At 41.7% G+C, this 17,309-nt stretch overlaps 2 protein-coding genes across 2 annotated transcripts in view; both read left to right on the forward strand.

The window, feature by feature from the left end:
* Positions 1 to 6,834: 6,834 nt before the first annotated feature.
* On the forward strand, positions 6,835 to 11,263 carry LOC308570724 (vomeronasal type-2 receptor 26-like; the record flags this gene model as incomplete). The annotated part of the gene is made up of 4 exons (XM_081165635.1): positions 6,835 to 7,689; positions 8,478 to 8,705; positions 9,851 to 9,977; positions 10,362 to 11,263. Exons 1-4 carry the CDS (start codon positions 6,853 to 6,855, stop codon positions 11,261 to 11,263), a joined length of 2,094 nt encoding a protein of 697 aa, XP_081021761.1. The 5' UTR covers positions 6,835 to 6,852.
* A 4,880-nt stretch (positions 11,264 to 16,143) lies between these two features.
* The window catches only part of LOC308570725 (vomeronasal type-2 receptor 26-like), a gene marked incomplete at both ends in the record, with an annotated part of 30,875 nt that continues 29,709 nt past the window's right edge, over positions 16,144 to 17,309 (forward strand). Inside the window, one exon of the mRNA XM_081165636.1 lies at positions 16,144 to 16,376. Coding sequence (XP_081021762.1) covers positions 16,144 to 16,376 — 233 coding nt within the window. The remainder of the gene's footprint in view (positions 16,377 to 17,309) is intronic.

A 17,309-nucleotide genomic window follows, 5' to 3' on the forward strand; every position in this document is an offset into this window, starting at 1 on the left:
ACAATTGTCATGTGGTGGTACGTTTGCGCACTGCACTTGTGCCTCTTCAGGGGGCTCTGCAACAGCTACATTAGCAATAGGCATCTCCACCACGAACAGTCTATCTCTGCACTCAGCACTGTACAGCTTCTTGCCATCCCTGAAAAAAGAGCACATGTTATTAGCAAGCATTATATCAAAACCGTCAGCAACGAGGGCAGACACAGATAAAAGACAATTTGCTATCTCAGGAACCACGAATGCTTGCACTTCATGATCTATAAAAGAACAATACAAAAAACCAGTCTCAGTTAATTGTCTCTTGGAGCCATCATCCAGTGACACAAAATGTCCACTTTTCACAGACTTGCAGTTTCGAAGCAAACCAGCAGAGGGCATGAGACAATGCGTGGCTCCAGTGTCCACAACAAAAGACAAAGTAGCCCTTTGGCTGCCTTCCAACGTTGCCATAGAGACTCTGTTCCCCCGACCGGGGCCTTTGCTGTTTCCCAGAGACACCATCGATGCTGTGAGGTGATAGAGAGGCTTCTCCTTGCCTTTCTCACTCTGGCCTCCTTGTTTCTCACGTCTCTGCTGGGAACCAGTTCTCGAACTGCCACTTATCTGCTTTGTTGACATTCCTTTCCAGCCTCCATTCCGGTGTCCTTGCATTCCTGGGCCTCTAGAGGACAATTGCGGACCAGGTGTCCACTGCTTCCACAACGAAAACATCTTTTGGAAGCAAAAGCTTTCACACAGTCCTCACTGCTCCTGGCTGCCCCCCCCCCACTCCTTCTTGGGTTGCAGCCTGTGCTCTCTTTCACAGCCTTCTGGCGTTTCAATTCCTCATCAATCAATCTCCCACTTATATATTCCAACGTAAGATCATTCGGCGGCATCATCTCCATCGTTAGGACTAAGTTCTCATAACTTCTGTCCAAGAAGCTTAACAACGCATAAGCCTTAAGTTCATCTGGGAAGGGCACATTGAGCTGACGCAGCTTGCTGAAAACAGTCAGCATCTGGGCAATGTGGTCACATACCGATTCCCCTGGGGACAGCCTCTTCTCAAACAGAGAACGTATGACATAGATCTTTGCCCCAGGTGTGGTCCTTTGGTGTATTCTAGTCAAAGCAGACCAAATTTGGTGACAAGTTCACAAACCATCTATGTGAGGAAGTTGTGATGATTCCATAGCCATCACAACATGGGACATGGCTTTCTGATCCCTCCTCAATGCGCACACTGCCCTCTCTATCTCAGCAGCCGGCTCCAGCAGGCACTGGGTCAGCCTGTGTACATTCCCAAAACTGTTTTCCTCCCAGCCAGAAGTGCATCCACCTTGCCCAGTCTTCCCAGTTTGAGCCATTAAGCCTTTCAAAAGGCACAGTAAAAGTCTCACGCTGTTGATCTGCAGCCATCCCCCCCCCCCAGGCTAAAGCTTACTCACACTGTTTCAGCTGCCGGCTCCTCGAAGATGCTTCTTTCAGCTAGCTCCTCTGCTTCACCAGCAAACTCAGAACTGCCTTTGTCCTCTCCAGCAGGAGTTCAAAACTGGCAGCCTTTCTTGTACTCCCTTCTCACACTTGGCAATAAAACATTGGCTTCCATAACCTATTGTAAATAAATCTGCCGTCCAGCCGTTTCCTCTTGCGCACACTCTGAGGAAAAAACGAAATAAGCAGGAAATATACAGAGACACAGCAGTTTGCCTTCCGTGTGAGGAAAAAGGAGTAAAAAAGTCCAGAGACAGCTTCTTCTATCTATAAAGTGTTTATTTACAGCAGTAAATCACCTTCAGAACTTTCCAACATCCTCTCTGTGCAGAAAGCACTCTCAGACTAAAACCGAAAGCAGCTCACAGAACAAAGGCTGTGATGATAGCAATAGTGTCGCGTAGACGCTCCTCCCCCCAGATACAGAACATCAAGGAGGTTAACCCTATAACCACCATACCCTACAGGTCTATTGTTCTGTACCGCTCACAGTCAGATTTCATCATCAACCTATCCATACTCAAGATCGTAGAGATGTAAGATGATCCTCTTGAGTCAGGCTAATGGTGCATTCGCGTACGGCAGCCTGTACTCACACTGACCAACCGGATTCCTGTGGGAAACCTTCAAACTGCAAATGCACTATCTCCACCATTGTTTCCTATGGCAGTGAGTTCCATAGTTTATCTATGTACTGTGAAATAATATACCCCCCATTGAATTGTGTTCCCTCCCCCCAAGATTTTGTCTGAATCAGGTCTCCTTGGTGAAATTCAGAGAACTAGATTTCTGCCCTGGTGCTTGGAAAAGATGGCAACAAAGAACCATGCACAGTTCGCTGGGCAAAGCATTTGATAAAGCCAACACAAGTGATGGATCAGAACACTATATACTTAATACAAATGTGTATTATATATGTGGCAAGTATATTGTTGGACTTTCCACTGAAGTCTGTTGGCATCCTTCAGCCAATGTTTAATGAGCAGATAAAATTGATTAGACCTAACCATGATGAATGGAGAATACAAGTAAACCAGAGCTTAATCAGATTGAAAGTGGAATCAAAGAGGACAGAGAAACTTCAGGTTGCATCTGTATTCCTATAATGGACCTCAGCTTTCTAGAATCCAGGCTTAACCTCTGAATTTATTCCTGTTATACAGCTCTTAATGGGCACAAAGCCACTGCTTTCTCTTAGTTTTAACTGTAAATCAGAGCCTACGTTGCCAGCTTCTACTCACTTTTCTGGGAGTAAGGCCCATTAAATATTAAAACACTTATTTCTGCGTAGACATCTGTACTGTTATACAGCAAGCTAACTATGCTTGTTAATGAGTGTCTGTAAGATTGTGGCCCTTTGCAGAAGGTCCAGGTATTCAAATGGAGACAGGAATGGAAGGAAGTAGGACTAATAATAATAATAATTTTATTATTTATAACCTACTCATCTGGCTACGTTTCTCCAGCCACTTTGGGTGGCTTACAGCAGATATAAAACCACAGTAAAACATGGAAATAAAAAGGGAGGGTGGGAGGGTGTCACTCTTCACCCATCCGTGCTGCGAGAGCCTCCTGCAACCGCCCTTTTAAGCCTCACTTCCAGGCTAGACGAGACAGCAGCCAATGCCTACAGCCAGCAAGGCACTTCCCTCCAGGAGGCACCAGTGAGTGATCCATTTATACTGCCTTTTGGGTTGGAAAGACCCCTCCCTTTTGGCATCCACCGGCCAAGGAGAATTCCCCTCCAAAGGCCAGCAAAAGTGCATGCCTAGGCTATCGGGGAAGGAGGCTGAGAGTGAGGCAACGCCATTGTCTCCCCTGGAAAAATGGTGAGCAGCCATTGTTCTCATGCCACGTGGTTGATGTGAATCCAGGTCCACTCAGCCAAATTCCAAGATTCTCACAACACCATACTACATTTGGGAGTCTCCATTGTTTACAAGGTCTTCTATTATGAACTTCTAACTTCACCAATACACCACTGGCCCCTTATCCACTGAAAGGGAATTTAACACAATAGTTCCGAATATGTGACAAACACATTTTCTTCAGCAATTCCACAGGGGTTCACAAGCATTGAATAAATAACTGAATTCCAGCTTGGTTATTAACAGGGCTATAATTAAATCTGCTGCTCCTCAAAAATCCCTGTGGACTTTCAGGGGCCACTTGCAAAAGGAACACAAAGGATACTAAAATTAACCAGAATAATTTAAATAGGGTCTGGGATCCACAAGTCTGATCTTAAACACTCCCAGATTGCATCGTCTCAGGAAACTTAATTACCATTCAAATGAGACAATTTTTATCTTGGAGTAGCTAATTATAATATTGCCAGAGAAATCATGGGTTCCATGTAGAACAGACAGTTGCCTTTGTATTGAGAATGGTGGTTTTAGTGTTCTTACTGCTGGAACTGATTTCTTACAATGTATGTCAGGCTCACATAGCGAAATGCAGGCTCCAAGGCCCACACCATCCACTTCACACGTATCATCAGCCAGGAGATTTTAACATTGGTGGCATTGTTTACCATGGTGGCTTCATCTCCTCTCCAGCAACATTCGCTGAGGAACCCCCACCAGCGATGCCTGAAGAGCTTGTGTAAGAACTAAGCCACTCATCCATTGCAACAGAGAAATGATCAAACCTAGAGTCACAGCCTGAGAGTAATGACTAAGGCTGCAAACCTCTACCTATTTACCTAGTAATAACAACTTTGCATTTCAGTGGGACATATGCTGATGCAAAAATCCATAGGAATGTCTTGTGAATTGAGAGAATAATGTAGAAGCTCCCATTTCTTGATAGGAAAATAAATATAAATGTATTGAAATGCATGCATGTTTGTATATGTGGGAGAGCCCTTTTGAAAAGCCAATTTTGATAGACTTTATCTAAACTAAAGGTAAAGGGACCCCTGACCATTAGGTCCAGTCGTGGCCGACTCTGGGGTTGCGGCGCTCATCTCGCTTTATTGGCCGAGGGAGCCGGCGTACAGCTTTGGGGTCATGTGGCCAGCCTGACTAAGCCACTTCTGGCGAACCAGAGCAGCGCACGGAAACACCGTTTACTTTCCCGCCGGAGCGGTACCTATTTATCTATTTGCATTATGACGTGCTTTTGAACTGCTATGTTGGCAGTAGCTGGGACAGAGCAACGGGAGCTCACCCCGTCGTGGGTATTCGAACCACTGACCTTCTGATTGGCAAGTCCTAGGCTCTGTGGTTTAACCCACAGCACCACCCGCATCCCTATATTTATCTAAACTACTAGAGTGTTAGTAAAAATGAATTTTTAAAAACCTGTTCTGAAGCTGAATGTTTCATTTTCTGATCTAGGCTAAGGTTTGTTTCAGCACTGAAAGGTACTTATTATGAAGTATAGAATTCAGTGAATTCCAATGACAATCCCTGCTTCATGAAAAAGAGGTCACTGCAGGGAGAGACCAGAGATTGTAAGTGTCAGGAAAAGACCTCAGGTGTGTACGGCAAGACGTCCCATTGGCCCCACATTAGCAACCCAACCTTAAAACACTGGAAAAATGGGACAATAGTAACAACATGGATTTCAGTAGAGACAAATGTACAAATCTAAGATGAAGAACACTTGACTTGCCAGTAGTACATGTGGAAAAGGTCAAGGGATCTGCATCAACAGAAGTGTAGTGTTCTGATCAAAGGAAGTAATAGTAGTGCTCTATTCTGCCTTGGTAACCTGGAGTCCTGTGTCCAGTTCTGATCACTACAATTTAAGAAGGAAACGTATTAGCAAGCTGGAACATATGCAGAGGAGGGCAACAAAGATGGTCTGGAAACCAAGCCTTATGAGGAACGGTTGAGGGAGTTTGGTATGTTTAGCTATGATGAGACTGAGGGGAAATATGATAGCCATTAAAAAATATCTCAAGGGTTGTCACCAGGAAGATGAAACACACTTGTTTTCTCTTGCTCCAAATAAGTGTATTAAAGAAATAAGAAAGGAGATTTCAACTAAACATCAGGAAGAACTTTCTACTGATAAGAGCTATTCAATAGTAGAGCAGACAGAGTGTAACCGGCCCCCAACTCATTATGATTAACTACTGTGTTGATATGTAAAAGTTCCTGCTGATACAGTTTGCAACTCTCATTCTAGGGTGTTGCCTAAGCTTTACCAGCACATCGTGGCCTTGGCATTTGCAGTCAAGCAGATCAACGAAGACCCTCGCATCCTACCCAATATCACCTTGGGCTTTCACTTATATGACAGCTATAACAATGCAAGGAACACATATCTCGCCACACTGCTGCTTTTATCCGTTGTGGAGAAATTTGTCCCTAACTATATATGTGATGTTGAAAATAATCTGACTGGGGTCATTGGGGGACTGGATTCTGAAATCTCCTTTTATGTGGCCACTGTTTTGGATATCTTTAAGATTCCGCAGGTAGGACACCTATGTACAATACCTCTATTAGCTTGCATAGAGAAAGACGCAGGTTCCTCGGCATCAGTTCAGGGTGTATCAGCAGTTCAGGGTGAAGATGAAATTGGAAGGAAAACCATGTACACCACCTTGAGATCCTTGGAAAATAAAGCCGGTACATAATTATAATATAAGCAAACAAAGAAACCTGGATAAGGAGAAAGGGTGCAATACCAGGAAAAAAATATGTCACTCGTCCTTTCTTACACACACATCTAGAACACTGATATCCCAAATGCCAATGATGGGAAAGTGGGCTTTTCCCTCACCAGCTGTTTTTGGTTACGCAGCATTTTCTGCTTAGTGTGGAGGTATCTGAATTGAGTTGCTGGGGAAAGCAGAAAATTGCTTACAGGATAAAAGCTGACAAGTACGTGCCAGTACTAAAATTAGTGATCAGGGCATCTCAAAAAAGCTGCTGGGGAAGGGGGCCAGGAATTGTTTACAGCCAAAAAAACTGATAGGTAGGTCCAATACATTCATTATTCCACTTTAATGCACTGAACCCAATTAAATTCACTTTGAGGTATGGCAAATTGCAGATACATTCCAGTTCTTCAGGAGTACAGTAACAGTAGTGAGCAGCTGATTCACAAATGAAATAAATGTGCAGAAATAAAGTCTGAGAAGAGGCAGCACAGTTTTGCTGTGTGATGGTGTATGTGAATCATGAAGAAGAAAGAAGAATCTCCAGAGAAGAAATGTGATGGTCCCAGTTTTCGGCCCATCTATATGTGTGTCTTTTGTATAATTGAGAGAAAGGCACACAATCCGTGAAAAGTTGGCAAAGGGCATATTTGACTAACAGGGTTCACCACATAATGTATATGAATACTGTGAAAGGAATCTACTTTCTCTCTTCTCTTCCTCCATTTACTTTTTAGCTCATTTATGGCTCTGCTCCAGTGATGAACGATAAAAGCCCAGTGCTTCCCTTCTACCAGATGGCACCCTCAGAAGCCCTTCAGTATGAGGGAATTCTCTCTTTGCTTCTGCATTTCAGGTGGATGTGGATTGGAGTCATTGCAACGGACAATGACAATGGAGAAAGATTTGTGCAAGCCATTTCCCCAATGTTTACCAAGCGTGGTGTCTGCTTTGCATTCCTAGAAAGAATCCCCAATTATAGTTTTATATCTGAAATTAATGGCATAATACAACAGGGGGCAAGTATAAACCATAAGATTTTTAGCAGCACAGCTAATGTAATAGTTGCCTGTGGAGAATCTTATTCCATGGCAACTTTTAGATGGCTTCCATACCTATCAGAACATGATGACATGACATGCAATATAAAAAGTAAAGTATGGATAATAACTTCCCAGGTTGAGTTCACTTCATTTGTCTTTCAAAGGAACTGGGATTCAGGAATATTCAGTGGTGCTATTTCCTTTGAAATTCACTTCAGAAGCCCACCAGGATTTCATCAGTATGTTGTGCACAGAAACCCTTCCAGCACAGATGGGGACGGTTTTATCAGGGACTTCTGGCAACAGGTCTTTGGATGTGTATTCCCAGATATCACTTCAGACATAATGGAGGAGAATATCTGCACTGGAGAAGAGAAGCTGGAGAACCTTCCCGGATCACTTTTTGAATTGAGCATGACAGGCCACAGTTACAGTATCCACAGTGCTGTCTACACCATGGCCCATGCTTTACATGCCATGTTCACATCCAGTCTCAGACAGAGAGGAATGGTGTATGGAGGGAGAGAGAATAATCTGAATCTACAGTTTTGGCAGGTAATAGGCTGAACATCCTCGACTGGTAAAAAGGTAAATGGACCCCTGACCATTAGGTGCCAATCACGGATGACTCTGGGGTTGCGGTGCTCATTTCGCTTTACTCATCATGGGAGTACAGCTTCCGGGTCTTGTGGCCAGCATGACTAAGCCCCTTCTGGCGAGCCAGAGCAGTGCACGGAAATGCCATTTACCTTCCCGCCAGAGTGGTACTTATTTAGCTACTTGCACTTTGTGCTTTTGAACTGCTAGGTGGGCAGAAGCAGGGACTGAGCAACGGGAGCTCACCTTGACTGGTAGGGACCTGCTATTCCCTCACAAAGTATGAGTTTCTGAAATGTTGTCAGCCTGCTCATTCCTCTCAGAGAAAAAAAGGCATTTGTATGAGAGAAGTTTGGAGGCCACTGATATGTTATTGCTTTCACAGATAACAAGTAGTGGTAATAGTCAAGAGAGATGTTCAGCATTCTCTCTATCCCATAATACACCAAATGCTGCCTCAGAGCAGGTGGTCACAAACCAATGTCTTGTCTCCTGGGATGAATGTGATAGAGGAAAAGAAGTGTGGTGGGGGCAGAGAAAGGAAGGCTGTAGAAAGGGGAGAGAGAGAAAGATGTGGGAGAGTGACAATTGGTGGTCTCTCCATCCTTGGATCAGACTCTACTGACAGTTGACTGTATCACCACCTACCTCTTGCTCTAGGTCCTGCCCACAGGAAAAAGATACCTCAGTTCTGTATTAGAACTTCAGCCATTTCCAAACAATTGCCTTTTCTGTATTCAATCTAGCTCCATCACTTTCTGAGAAGTATCTCATTTAACAATACTGCAGGAGATGTGGTCTTCATCAACCAGAATGGAGAGGCAGCATCTAGCTTGGATATTGTCAACTGGATTATATTCTCCAACCAAAGTTTGCACAGAGTGAGAGTTGGGAGGATATATCCACAAACTCCTTCAGACCAAAAATTAACCCTTGATGAAGATGCCATAACATGGCATACGTGGTTTAATCAGGTAGGGCCACATTGTTAGATAATTCCAAAGAGATTCAATCTTGCATAAGCAATGATCATTCACCTGCATGTCTACTCACTGTCTTTTAAACTTACTGTGTAGAAAATGACCAGTGCATCCAAGTACCAACTTAAGATGCAAAAGCTTACTGATAGAAGCCACTCAAGAAGTAAAAGCAAATATTTTATTAAGGAGGTAACAAAACAGAAGAACCCTTATACTACAAGATACAGTTAAACTAGGTTAACAGTGCAAATATACCTTAGGGACACACAGACAGAGAGCCTTCATCTGAATATGGGTGCTTTGATCTAGGTCAAATACCAGTTTTTCTATGAAAAGGCCTGGAGACAGGAGTGCAGGGTTTTCCCCCAGCCAATCAGGGCCTCTGCATATATTTTGCCTGCACAAGAGGGTGTACGTGGTGAAAGACCATGAAACTATTAAATGGATGATCTTTTTGACCTTGAAGCAATCTTACATCAGAGAGTGCACATAAGTGGTTAGTTGGAGTAACTAAATGGGTTTTTCTTTCTTCTGGAAGACTGCAATGTGAATTTTAAGTAAAAACAGAAATCTATATTAAAATAAACAAAAACATTAGGATAGCTTTACATTTAGAAAACACTAATTTTTGACTGAGTTAAAGAGGATGCATTAATAGATAAGCCCCAAGATTTCACCTTTCTTGCTAAAATTTGGAGGAACGAGCTGGTTGGGAAAGGGAGGTATAATAATACCAGAGCAAGAAAATGGGAACCGACAGCAGCAGGTGCAGGAGACCGCTAGTCTTCTAAGTTCATAAGTGGAAGAGGTGGAAGCAGGAGAAGTGGTGAAGATTGAGAGAGTGAAGGAGAGAGCTGAGAGGAAAGGTGTAAAGAGCAAGTGACTGAGCATTAGGAATGGATACATTAGTCTTTAAAAAAGAGTTATCTCAAAATATGCATTCAAAAGTATATATTTTTCTTAACATGCTGAGAATTGTGTTGCAGCATTCCAAGGGGTATCGTAGGTCCTGGATAGCTTCATTAAAATTTATGTATTTGTCTGGAATTTTGGTTGTTTTGGAATTCACCAAGACTGCATTCCTCAAAAATCCCTTATTTGGAACTCTTCTGCATTCTGCTCTTTCATTTATGGATTAGACTCAGCCTCTTTCTGTCTGTACTGAGCGTTGTCTTCCAGGATCCAGCAAGAAAGTGAAGGAGGGACAGCCACCTTGCTGCTACGATTGCATCCCATGTGCAGAGGGGAAGATTGCAAACCAGGATGGTAGGAGAAATAAATAGATTAAATAGAGCCTGCTTCTTTGCCTTTAAGATTGTCTAAATTTGCTAATCAAATGAGAATGCCAATGCATTAAGAGTAGTTGGATGGTATGTGGATCAAATCATATCTAGAGGGGGTCTTACCACTCCTTCTGACTTACACAGGCTGCACCCAGGCTAATGTGTATAAATATTGAAATGTCAATGGCCCTGGCTATTACAGGACGACATAGCTCTGAACCAACTAAATTCAACATTACTGCATTGCAGAGCATCAGACAGTTCTAAACATGGTTTTGATTTAAACACAGCTCTTTCCTTCTCAGACAGAAATGAAACATTTCAGTAAGCTGATATGATATGAGCTCATTTCTTTACATTTTTCCAGATATGAATGACTGTCATAAATGCCCTGACAAAGACTATCCAAGCAAGAACCGTGATGCATGTCTACCCAAGGACATAAGCTTCTTGTCTTATGAAGAACCTTTGGGCATCAGTTTGGCATGTTTCTCTCTTTCCCTCTCCTTGATCACAGCTCTGGTACTAGGTACATTTATGAAACACCATGACACACCCATTGTCATTGCAAACAACCGAATCCTCACCTACACTCTCCTCATCTCTCTCCTGCTCTGCTTCCTTTGTGCATTGCTCTTCATTGGCCGACCTGAGAAGCTGACATGCCTCTTCCGACAAACAGCTTTTGGCATCATCTTCTCAACTGCTGTTTCATGCGTCCTGGCAAAAACCTTCATGGTGGTTTTGGCCTTCATGGCTACAAAACCAGAATCCAGGATGAGGAAATGGGTGGGGAAAGGACTAGGCCACTCCATTCTCCTTTCCTGCTCCATAGTCCAAGCAGGCATATGTACTGTCTGGCTGGCAACCTCTCCCCCATACCCTGATTTAGACATGCACTCAGTGATGGAAGAAATCATGCTAGAATGTAATGAGGGGTCTGTGGCCATGTTTTATTGTGTCCTCATCTACATGAGTTGCCTGGCAACTGTAAGCTTTGCTGTGGCTTTCCTTGCCAGGAAGTTACCAGACAGTTTCAATGAAGCCAAGTTTATCACATTCAGCATGTTGGTCTTCTGCAGTGTTTGGCTGTCCTTTATTCCCTCCTACCTGAGCACCAAGGGAAAATACATGGTAGCTGTGGAGATCTTCTCTATCTTAGCCTCCGGTGGTGGGTTGCTGGGTTGCATCTTCTTCCCCAAATGTTATATAATCATTCTGAGGCCTGAGCTGAACAATAGAGAACAGCTAATAAGGAAGAAAATGTAAAGAAATAATAAACCTGCCCTTTGCTGTCTTTCATGCTTTTTTCTTTTTTAAAAAAATATATTTATTAAATTTTCAAAAATTATACAACAAAAACAAAAAACAAAAAAATACAAAAATTAACAACACGTATAATTTCACTCACTTATTTTCTTTTAACTTATTTCTCGGACCTCCTCATACCTCCCCTTTTTGTATTCCAATTCAAATTATTCAGTCAGCAAATCCTCACCCTTAATTTTCACTTACTTTTATACCTTTCTTTCTCCCCCCCCAATTATCTTAATCATTACAGCTGATAACCACTTAAATTCTATCCAACATCAATTTAACATTCACTAATTTTGTAGTATTTCCTGAGATAGTCCTTAAATTTCTTCCAATCTTCTTCCGCCGTCTCTCTTCCCTGGTTTCGGATTCTGCTGGTCATTTCTGCCAGTCCCATGTAGTCTATCACCTTCATCTGCCATTCTTCCAAGGTGGGTAGATCTTGTGTCTTCCAATACTTTGCAATAAGTATTCTTGCTGCCTTTGTTGCGTACATGAAAAATGTTCTGTCTTTCTTTGGCACCAATTGGCCAACCATGCCCAAGAGAAAGGCCTCTGGTTTCTTCAGAAAGGTATATTTAAATACCTTTTCCAGTTCATTATATATCATTTCCCAGAAAGCCTTAATCTTTGGGCACGTCCACCAAAGGTGAAAGAATGTACCTTCAGTTTCTTTACATTTCCAACATTTGTTATCGGGCAAATGATAAATTTTTGCAAGCTTGACTGGGGTCATGTACCACCTATAGATCATTTTCATAATATTCTCCCTTAAGGCATTACATGCCGTAAATTTCAAACCGGTGGTCCACAACTGTTCCCAGTCAGCAAACATAATATTATGTCCAACATCTTGTGCCCATTTAATCATAGCAGATTTTACCATTTCATCCTGAGTATTCCATTTCAATAGCAAGTTATACATTCTTGACAAATTCTTAGTTTTGGGTTCTAACAGTTCTGTTTCTGATTTTGACTCTTCCACCTGGAAGCCAATTTTCTTATCCAAATTGTATGTCTCCATTATCTGATAATAATGAAGCCAATCTCTCACTTGATTTTTTAGTTTTTCAAAACTCTGCAATTTCAGTCTATCTCCTTCTTGTTCCAAAATTTCCCACTATTTCGGCCATTTGGCCTCCATATTGAGCCTTTTCAGGGCTTTCGCTTCCATCGGTGACAGCCACCTTGGGGTTTTATTTTCCAATAAATCCTTATATCTTATCCAAACATTAAACAGTGCTTTCCTAACAATATGATTTCTAAATGCTTTATGTGCTTTGACCTTATCATACCACAAGTATGCGTGCCATCCAAATACATTGTTAAAACCTTCTAAATCCAAAATGTCTGTGTTTTCAAGAAGTAGCCACTCTTTCAACCAGCAGAAAGCTGCTGATTCATAATAAAGCTTAAAGTCTTTCATGCTTTTTTCTGTGTGTACAGTAGAACATTTGGAAATATATGTTCAGCTGCTGCCTTATATAATTTTTTCTAGAGTCCAAATTCACATAGTTGAAAATTCATTTGTAAAATTGACTTACAGTGGTACCTCGGGTTAAGAACTTAATTCGTTCTGGAGGTTTGTTTTTAACCTGAAACTGTTCTTAACCTGAAGACCACTTTAGCTAATGGGGCCTCCCGCTGCCTCTGCGCTGCCACTGCACAATTTTTGTTTTCATTCTGAAGCAAATTTCTTAAACCGAGATACTATTTCTGGGTTAGCGGAGTCTGTAACCTGAAGCATCTGTAACCCGAGGTACCACTGTACTTTGCTTTGAGGGAAACAATAATACATATACACATACGTTATTCTCTTGTAGTATGTATTGTCAAGAAGACTGAGGTGGAATCTAGACACACATAAAATACATGAAAATCCTTTTCCCCAAAAAAATGTTTTGAAACATGTATTGCCATAGCTCACCATCACCATCAATTTCGCATTTGTATAATGCACTTTATAACACACTTGAAACATTTTATTTCCAGCTGTATAGTTGAGTCCTGAGAGCAATTATTGTCAATATATTACAAGTAAATCCATAAGTGGTCTTAAATTCTCATTCTGGATTGATTAGAAAAAATGTATTTTCACAAGATATGTGCAGGCTCCACTCCCACCATTCAGTTTAGAGCCTGATTCGGTGATTCACCCCTCTCTCAGACAGAATCGGTTTGTCCCTGATCTGATTTAGAACCATGAATCCACATTGACATCTGGAAATCGAATATTCAGAAATCCCTTTGACATGAACATGCAGGGAAGGCAAAGGAGAGTAAAGGAAGTGGCAGTTGATTAATGCAACCAATTTGAAATCCTTGCCTGACACTGTTGCAGATGCTACACAATACCCATTCTGTGCTTTTGAGAAATAGTCCTTTTAGTGTGGCAGCAGCTATATTCTGGAACTCGCTGCCTACTAACATCAGGCAGGTGCCTTCATTGTTTGATTTTCAGCACTTGCTTAGAAACTTTTTGTTTTGGCAAGCCCACACAGACATGGAGATGTTGATGCTTTACAGCTTATTTTAATTATTTTTCAAAATGTCTTTAATTACTTGTCTTTAAGTGTTTTTATTCATAATTTTAATATTTCTTGTATTCCACTTACTTATAATGAGGATTGTAAATGGATATATGTGGTTATAAGGAATAAATTGCAATTGCATTGCTTTGTTGTGGATACAAAAAGAACCTTGCTGGATCAGTGTATACATTTCATTAAATAAAAAGTTTAAAAATGTATCATTAGCTCAGTATCTGCAGCCTTCCCTGGGAAGCCCCCTTTTAAAGTCTGTTTTCTGAAAGTTATCTCATAGATTACAATGATGCAATTGGGCTGAAGCTTCTGAACAGCTGTGAATTAACCCACTGCCCTTGGGAATCAATATTGGTTTTCACCTGCCATTCATCCAGCCCCAAATCATCAGCCAAGGCAGAGCTTTGCCTTTGCTTACTTTTGATCAATTTGCAGAGGTGTTTTTTCTTCTTTTTCTGCAGGAAAAAAAATAGGATTGCAGCACAAGTCACAATGTTCACCATATCCTGCTCCCTGTATTTCCTGGGCCAAATGCATTATGGGATGTCTGAAAATATAATATTCTTCCTGTGGGTATTCTGCCCTAAGAAAGAGCATGTAGAAATTCTTTCAGCTGCTATGAGTAGAATCAAGTGTCTCCCCCCCAAAAAAAAGTTATATGTGCAAAATCAATTGACCAGTTCAGAAAGTTAACAAAAGCAAGTTGAGTTCTCAGAACTGAAAATATTCAAATTAGACTGGCCCAAAATGAAGGAAAATGGTTCAATGGAAATGTCTAGTATCTTTTCTTTGTTTTTCATAGTTGTAAGCCCAAATGCCGAGCTCTCATCCAAGTAATCGGACAGAGGCACCAGCTTGCAAGGGCAATTAATGGAGCCAACATTGTGCATACAGAGCTTCAATGGGCAGCAGCACCTCCTCTTCCTTCTGTAGCTGCCACTGCTGGGAGGCTGCTTTGACCCTTCTTCCCCTCCACAGCAGCAGCAGGAAGAGCAGGAGCTGGCCACTGCTTCACCTCCATGCTTTTTGGACATTGGGGGAGCAGCCCCCAAAAATGGGAGTGGAAGGGCTCAGCCCCCAGGAGCTGGTGCCCCTGTAAGTGGAAATGGAAACTTCTGTTAATTTAGTTTAGCTTAGTTTTGCAATTCCACAGAGAATTGCTGGATTTCAGCTGATTATTATCTCCCCTGTAATTATCAAAAAGACAGTAACTAACACTTCCACTTATCACACTCCTCACTCCCTAAGAACTTGCATTAGACCCTACCAAATCTAATGAGACAGTCTGTCAATGATAGTATAAATGAGAGTTCCCCATTGCCAGGGACTGGCTAGATGCAGAGGAGCAGTGGGAGGCACTAACTGGGAATCACTAGCTGGGAAGGCTTGGGGCCAGGGAATTGGTGGTGGGGCAGTGATGAGTGGTCAGAGGGAGATGAGGGAGCAGACTGGGGGAAGGAGGTGTCAGAAGCTGAAGAGGTAACAGGGTTTTGTGAGCTGGAAGAGGCTGAGGCAAAGAGCAGTCCAGACTCAGGGAAAGAAACCCTGGAGAGGAGGGGATTTGGGCTGTTGTGGGAAGGCAGGAACCTTTGTGTGGTGTAATGGTTAAAAGCAGTAGACTCGTAATCTGATGAACCGGGTTTGCGTCTCCACTCCTCCACATGCAGCTGCTGGGTGACCTTGGGCTAGTCACACTTCTCTGAAGTCTCTCAGCCCCACTCACCTCACAGAATGTTTGTTGTGGGGGAGGAAGGGAAAGGAGAATGTTAGCCGCTTTGAGACTCCTTCGGGGAGTGATAAAGCGGGATATCAAATCCAAACTCTTCTTCTTCTTCTTTGGTCCCTGCCACATTGGGGCAAGACCTGCTGGGAAGAGTTGCAGTGATCACTAGGCCTGTGCTTCTTTTTGTTTCTTTGAATTAAGAGTTAACTTCTCTGACACTGTTCTTTATTGCTTGACTCACGTTTGTTTCTGACTCCTGACACCCAGATGTGGTGCCCTCCAAATATTCTGGACTACATCCATCGCTAGTCAATAAGGGATGGTGGAAATTAAAGTACAAAACATCTGGAGAGTGTTATGAGAAGGCTGGTATAAATATGCAATAACAACTGGTGTTAGGGACTAAAAGCCAGCAAGGATTCACTAGTATGATCAGGATTAAAAAATAATAATAACTCTGGGATTCACACATATTGGCAGACTAAATGGCATATTTGTTCTGGCAGTTTTTTTTTTCTTAGAGGCTCTAATGATACTGCTATGGTTAGAAATAGGGGGATTTTGGTGTGATGGTAATGGTCAAGATGGTGGTGTTACTGGTCTTGAAATTGATGCTGCTTCCTTGTGTAGTATGCAAGACTCACATTGCTAAATGCCATATCCACAATCCACACACTCCATCGCACCTGTATCACCAGGAAGGTAATCTCATCATTGGGGCTATTGCATCTCATGGCATCCTCAACTACAATTCAATAGCCTTCACCCAAGAACCCCCACCAATATTACTTGAAGACCTTAAGTAAGGACTTAATATTTTCATATTGCATTTTGATTCCTTCTTTTCTCCCTTTTATACCATGGTAAATAAGTGGGATGATCACTTGTAGCGATACCTGCAAAGTTGTGCTGTCATCTGCAAATAATTTTCCAGACCCCTCAAATTGGATTGGTTGTCTCCTTGGTTTTTTCTCCCTTTACTTTTTAAGTAGAGCACATAAGAGGACTCAGATTCCTTTTGAGGAAATTCCAAGCAGATATTTGGAGGGCTGGTCCATCACATTGCATCTAGTACTCAAAAATACCCTTATCCTTCATGGGTTTGTCTAATATAAACTAAGTTTTTGACTATGACTATATCCCATGACACATAGTTATAATGTGAGCTTTATGATGTAGTACAACATTCCTACCCCCCTGAATGTTCCGGTTTTCAGCTCCATTGGCTTGACCCTTGATGTGGTATTACAAGACTGGGAGAAATAGGTCTGTCCTCTTTCTCCATATTGTACCTTATCTTGGGACCCTCTGTCATGCCATTCCTCTGATTTCATTATCTTCTACAACTTTGTTAAATAAATAATGTCTTCATTAATCATTAATCTTTTAAGAGTCTTTATATTGGTAATTTATAGTGGTAATTGTGGTATATTGGTAATTTATTGGTAATTTATAGTGTGGAATAATAATTTTATGCATATAAATTTATATGTCTCTCTGTGTTAAATAGCATCTCCCAAGGATTTCAAATCATATAGCTTCTTTTAGTAAAACCAACTGTAAATAATTACCTTACCAAGAAAGTATAAGATGTGTCTGTTTTTCAACTATTTAATCTTTGTGTTGACGAAAAGGATTGCCTTAAGCATATATTCTCATATAAATACTATAATGAAGAGGATGATATAGAACATAGTTGTGAAAGATTTAGGTAGTGGGACATATCCTTCTGATA

Source organism: Podarcis bocagei (assembly GCF_964188305.1).
Source record: "Podarcis bocagei genome assembly, chromosome: 13".
In the NCBI taxonomy this organism is placed as follows: domain Eukaryota; kingdom Metazoa; phylum Chordata; class Lepidosauria; order Squamata; family Lacertidae; genus Podarcis; species Podarcis bocagei.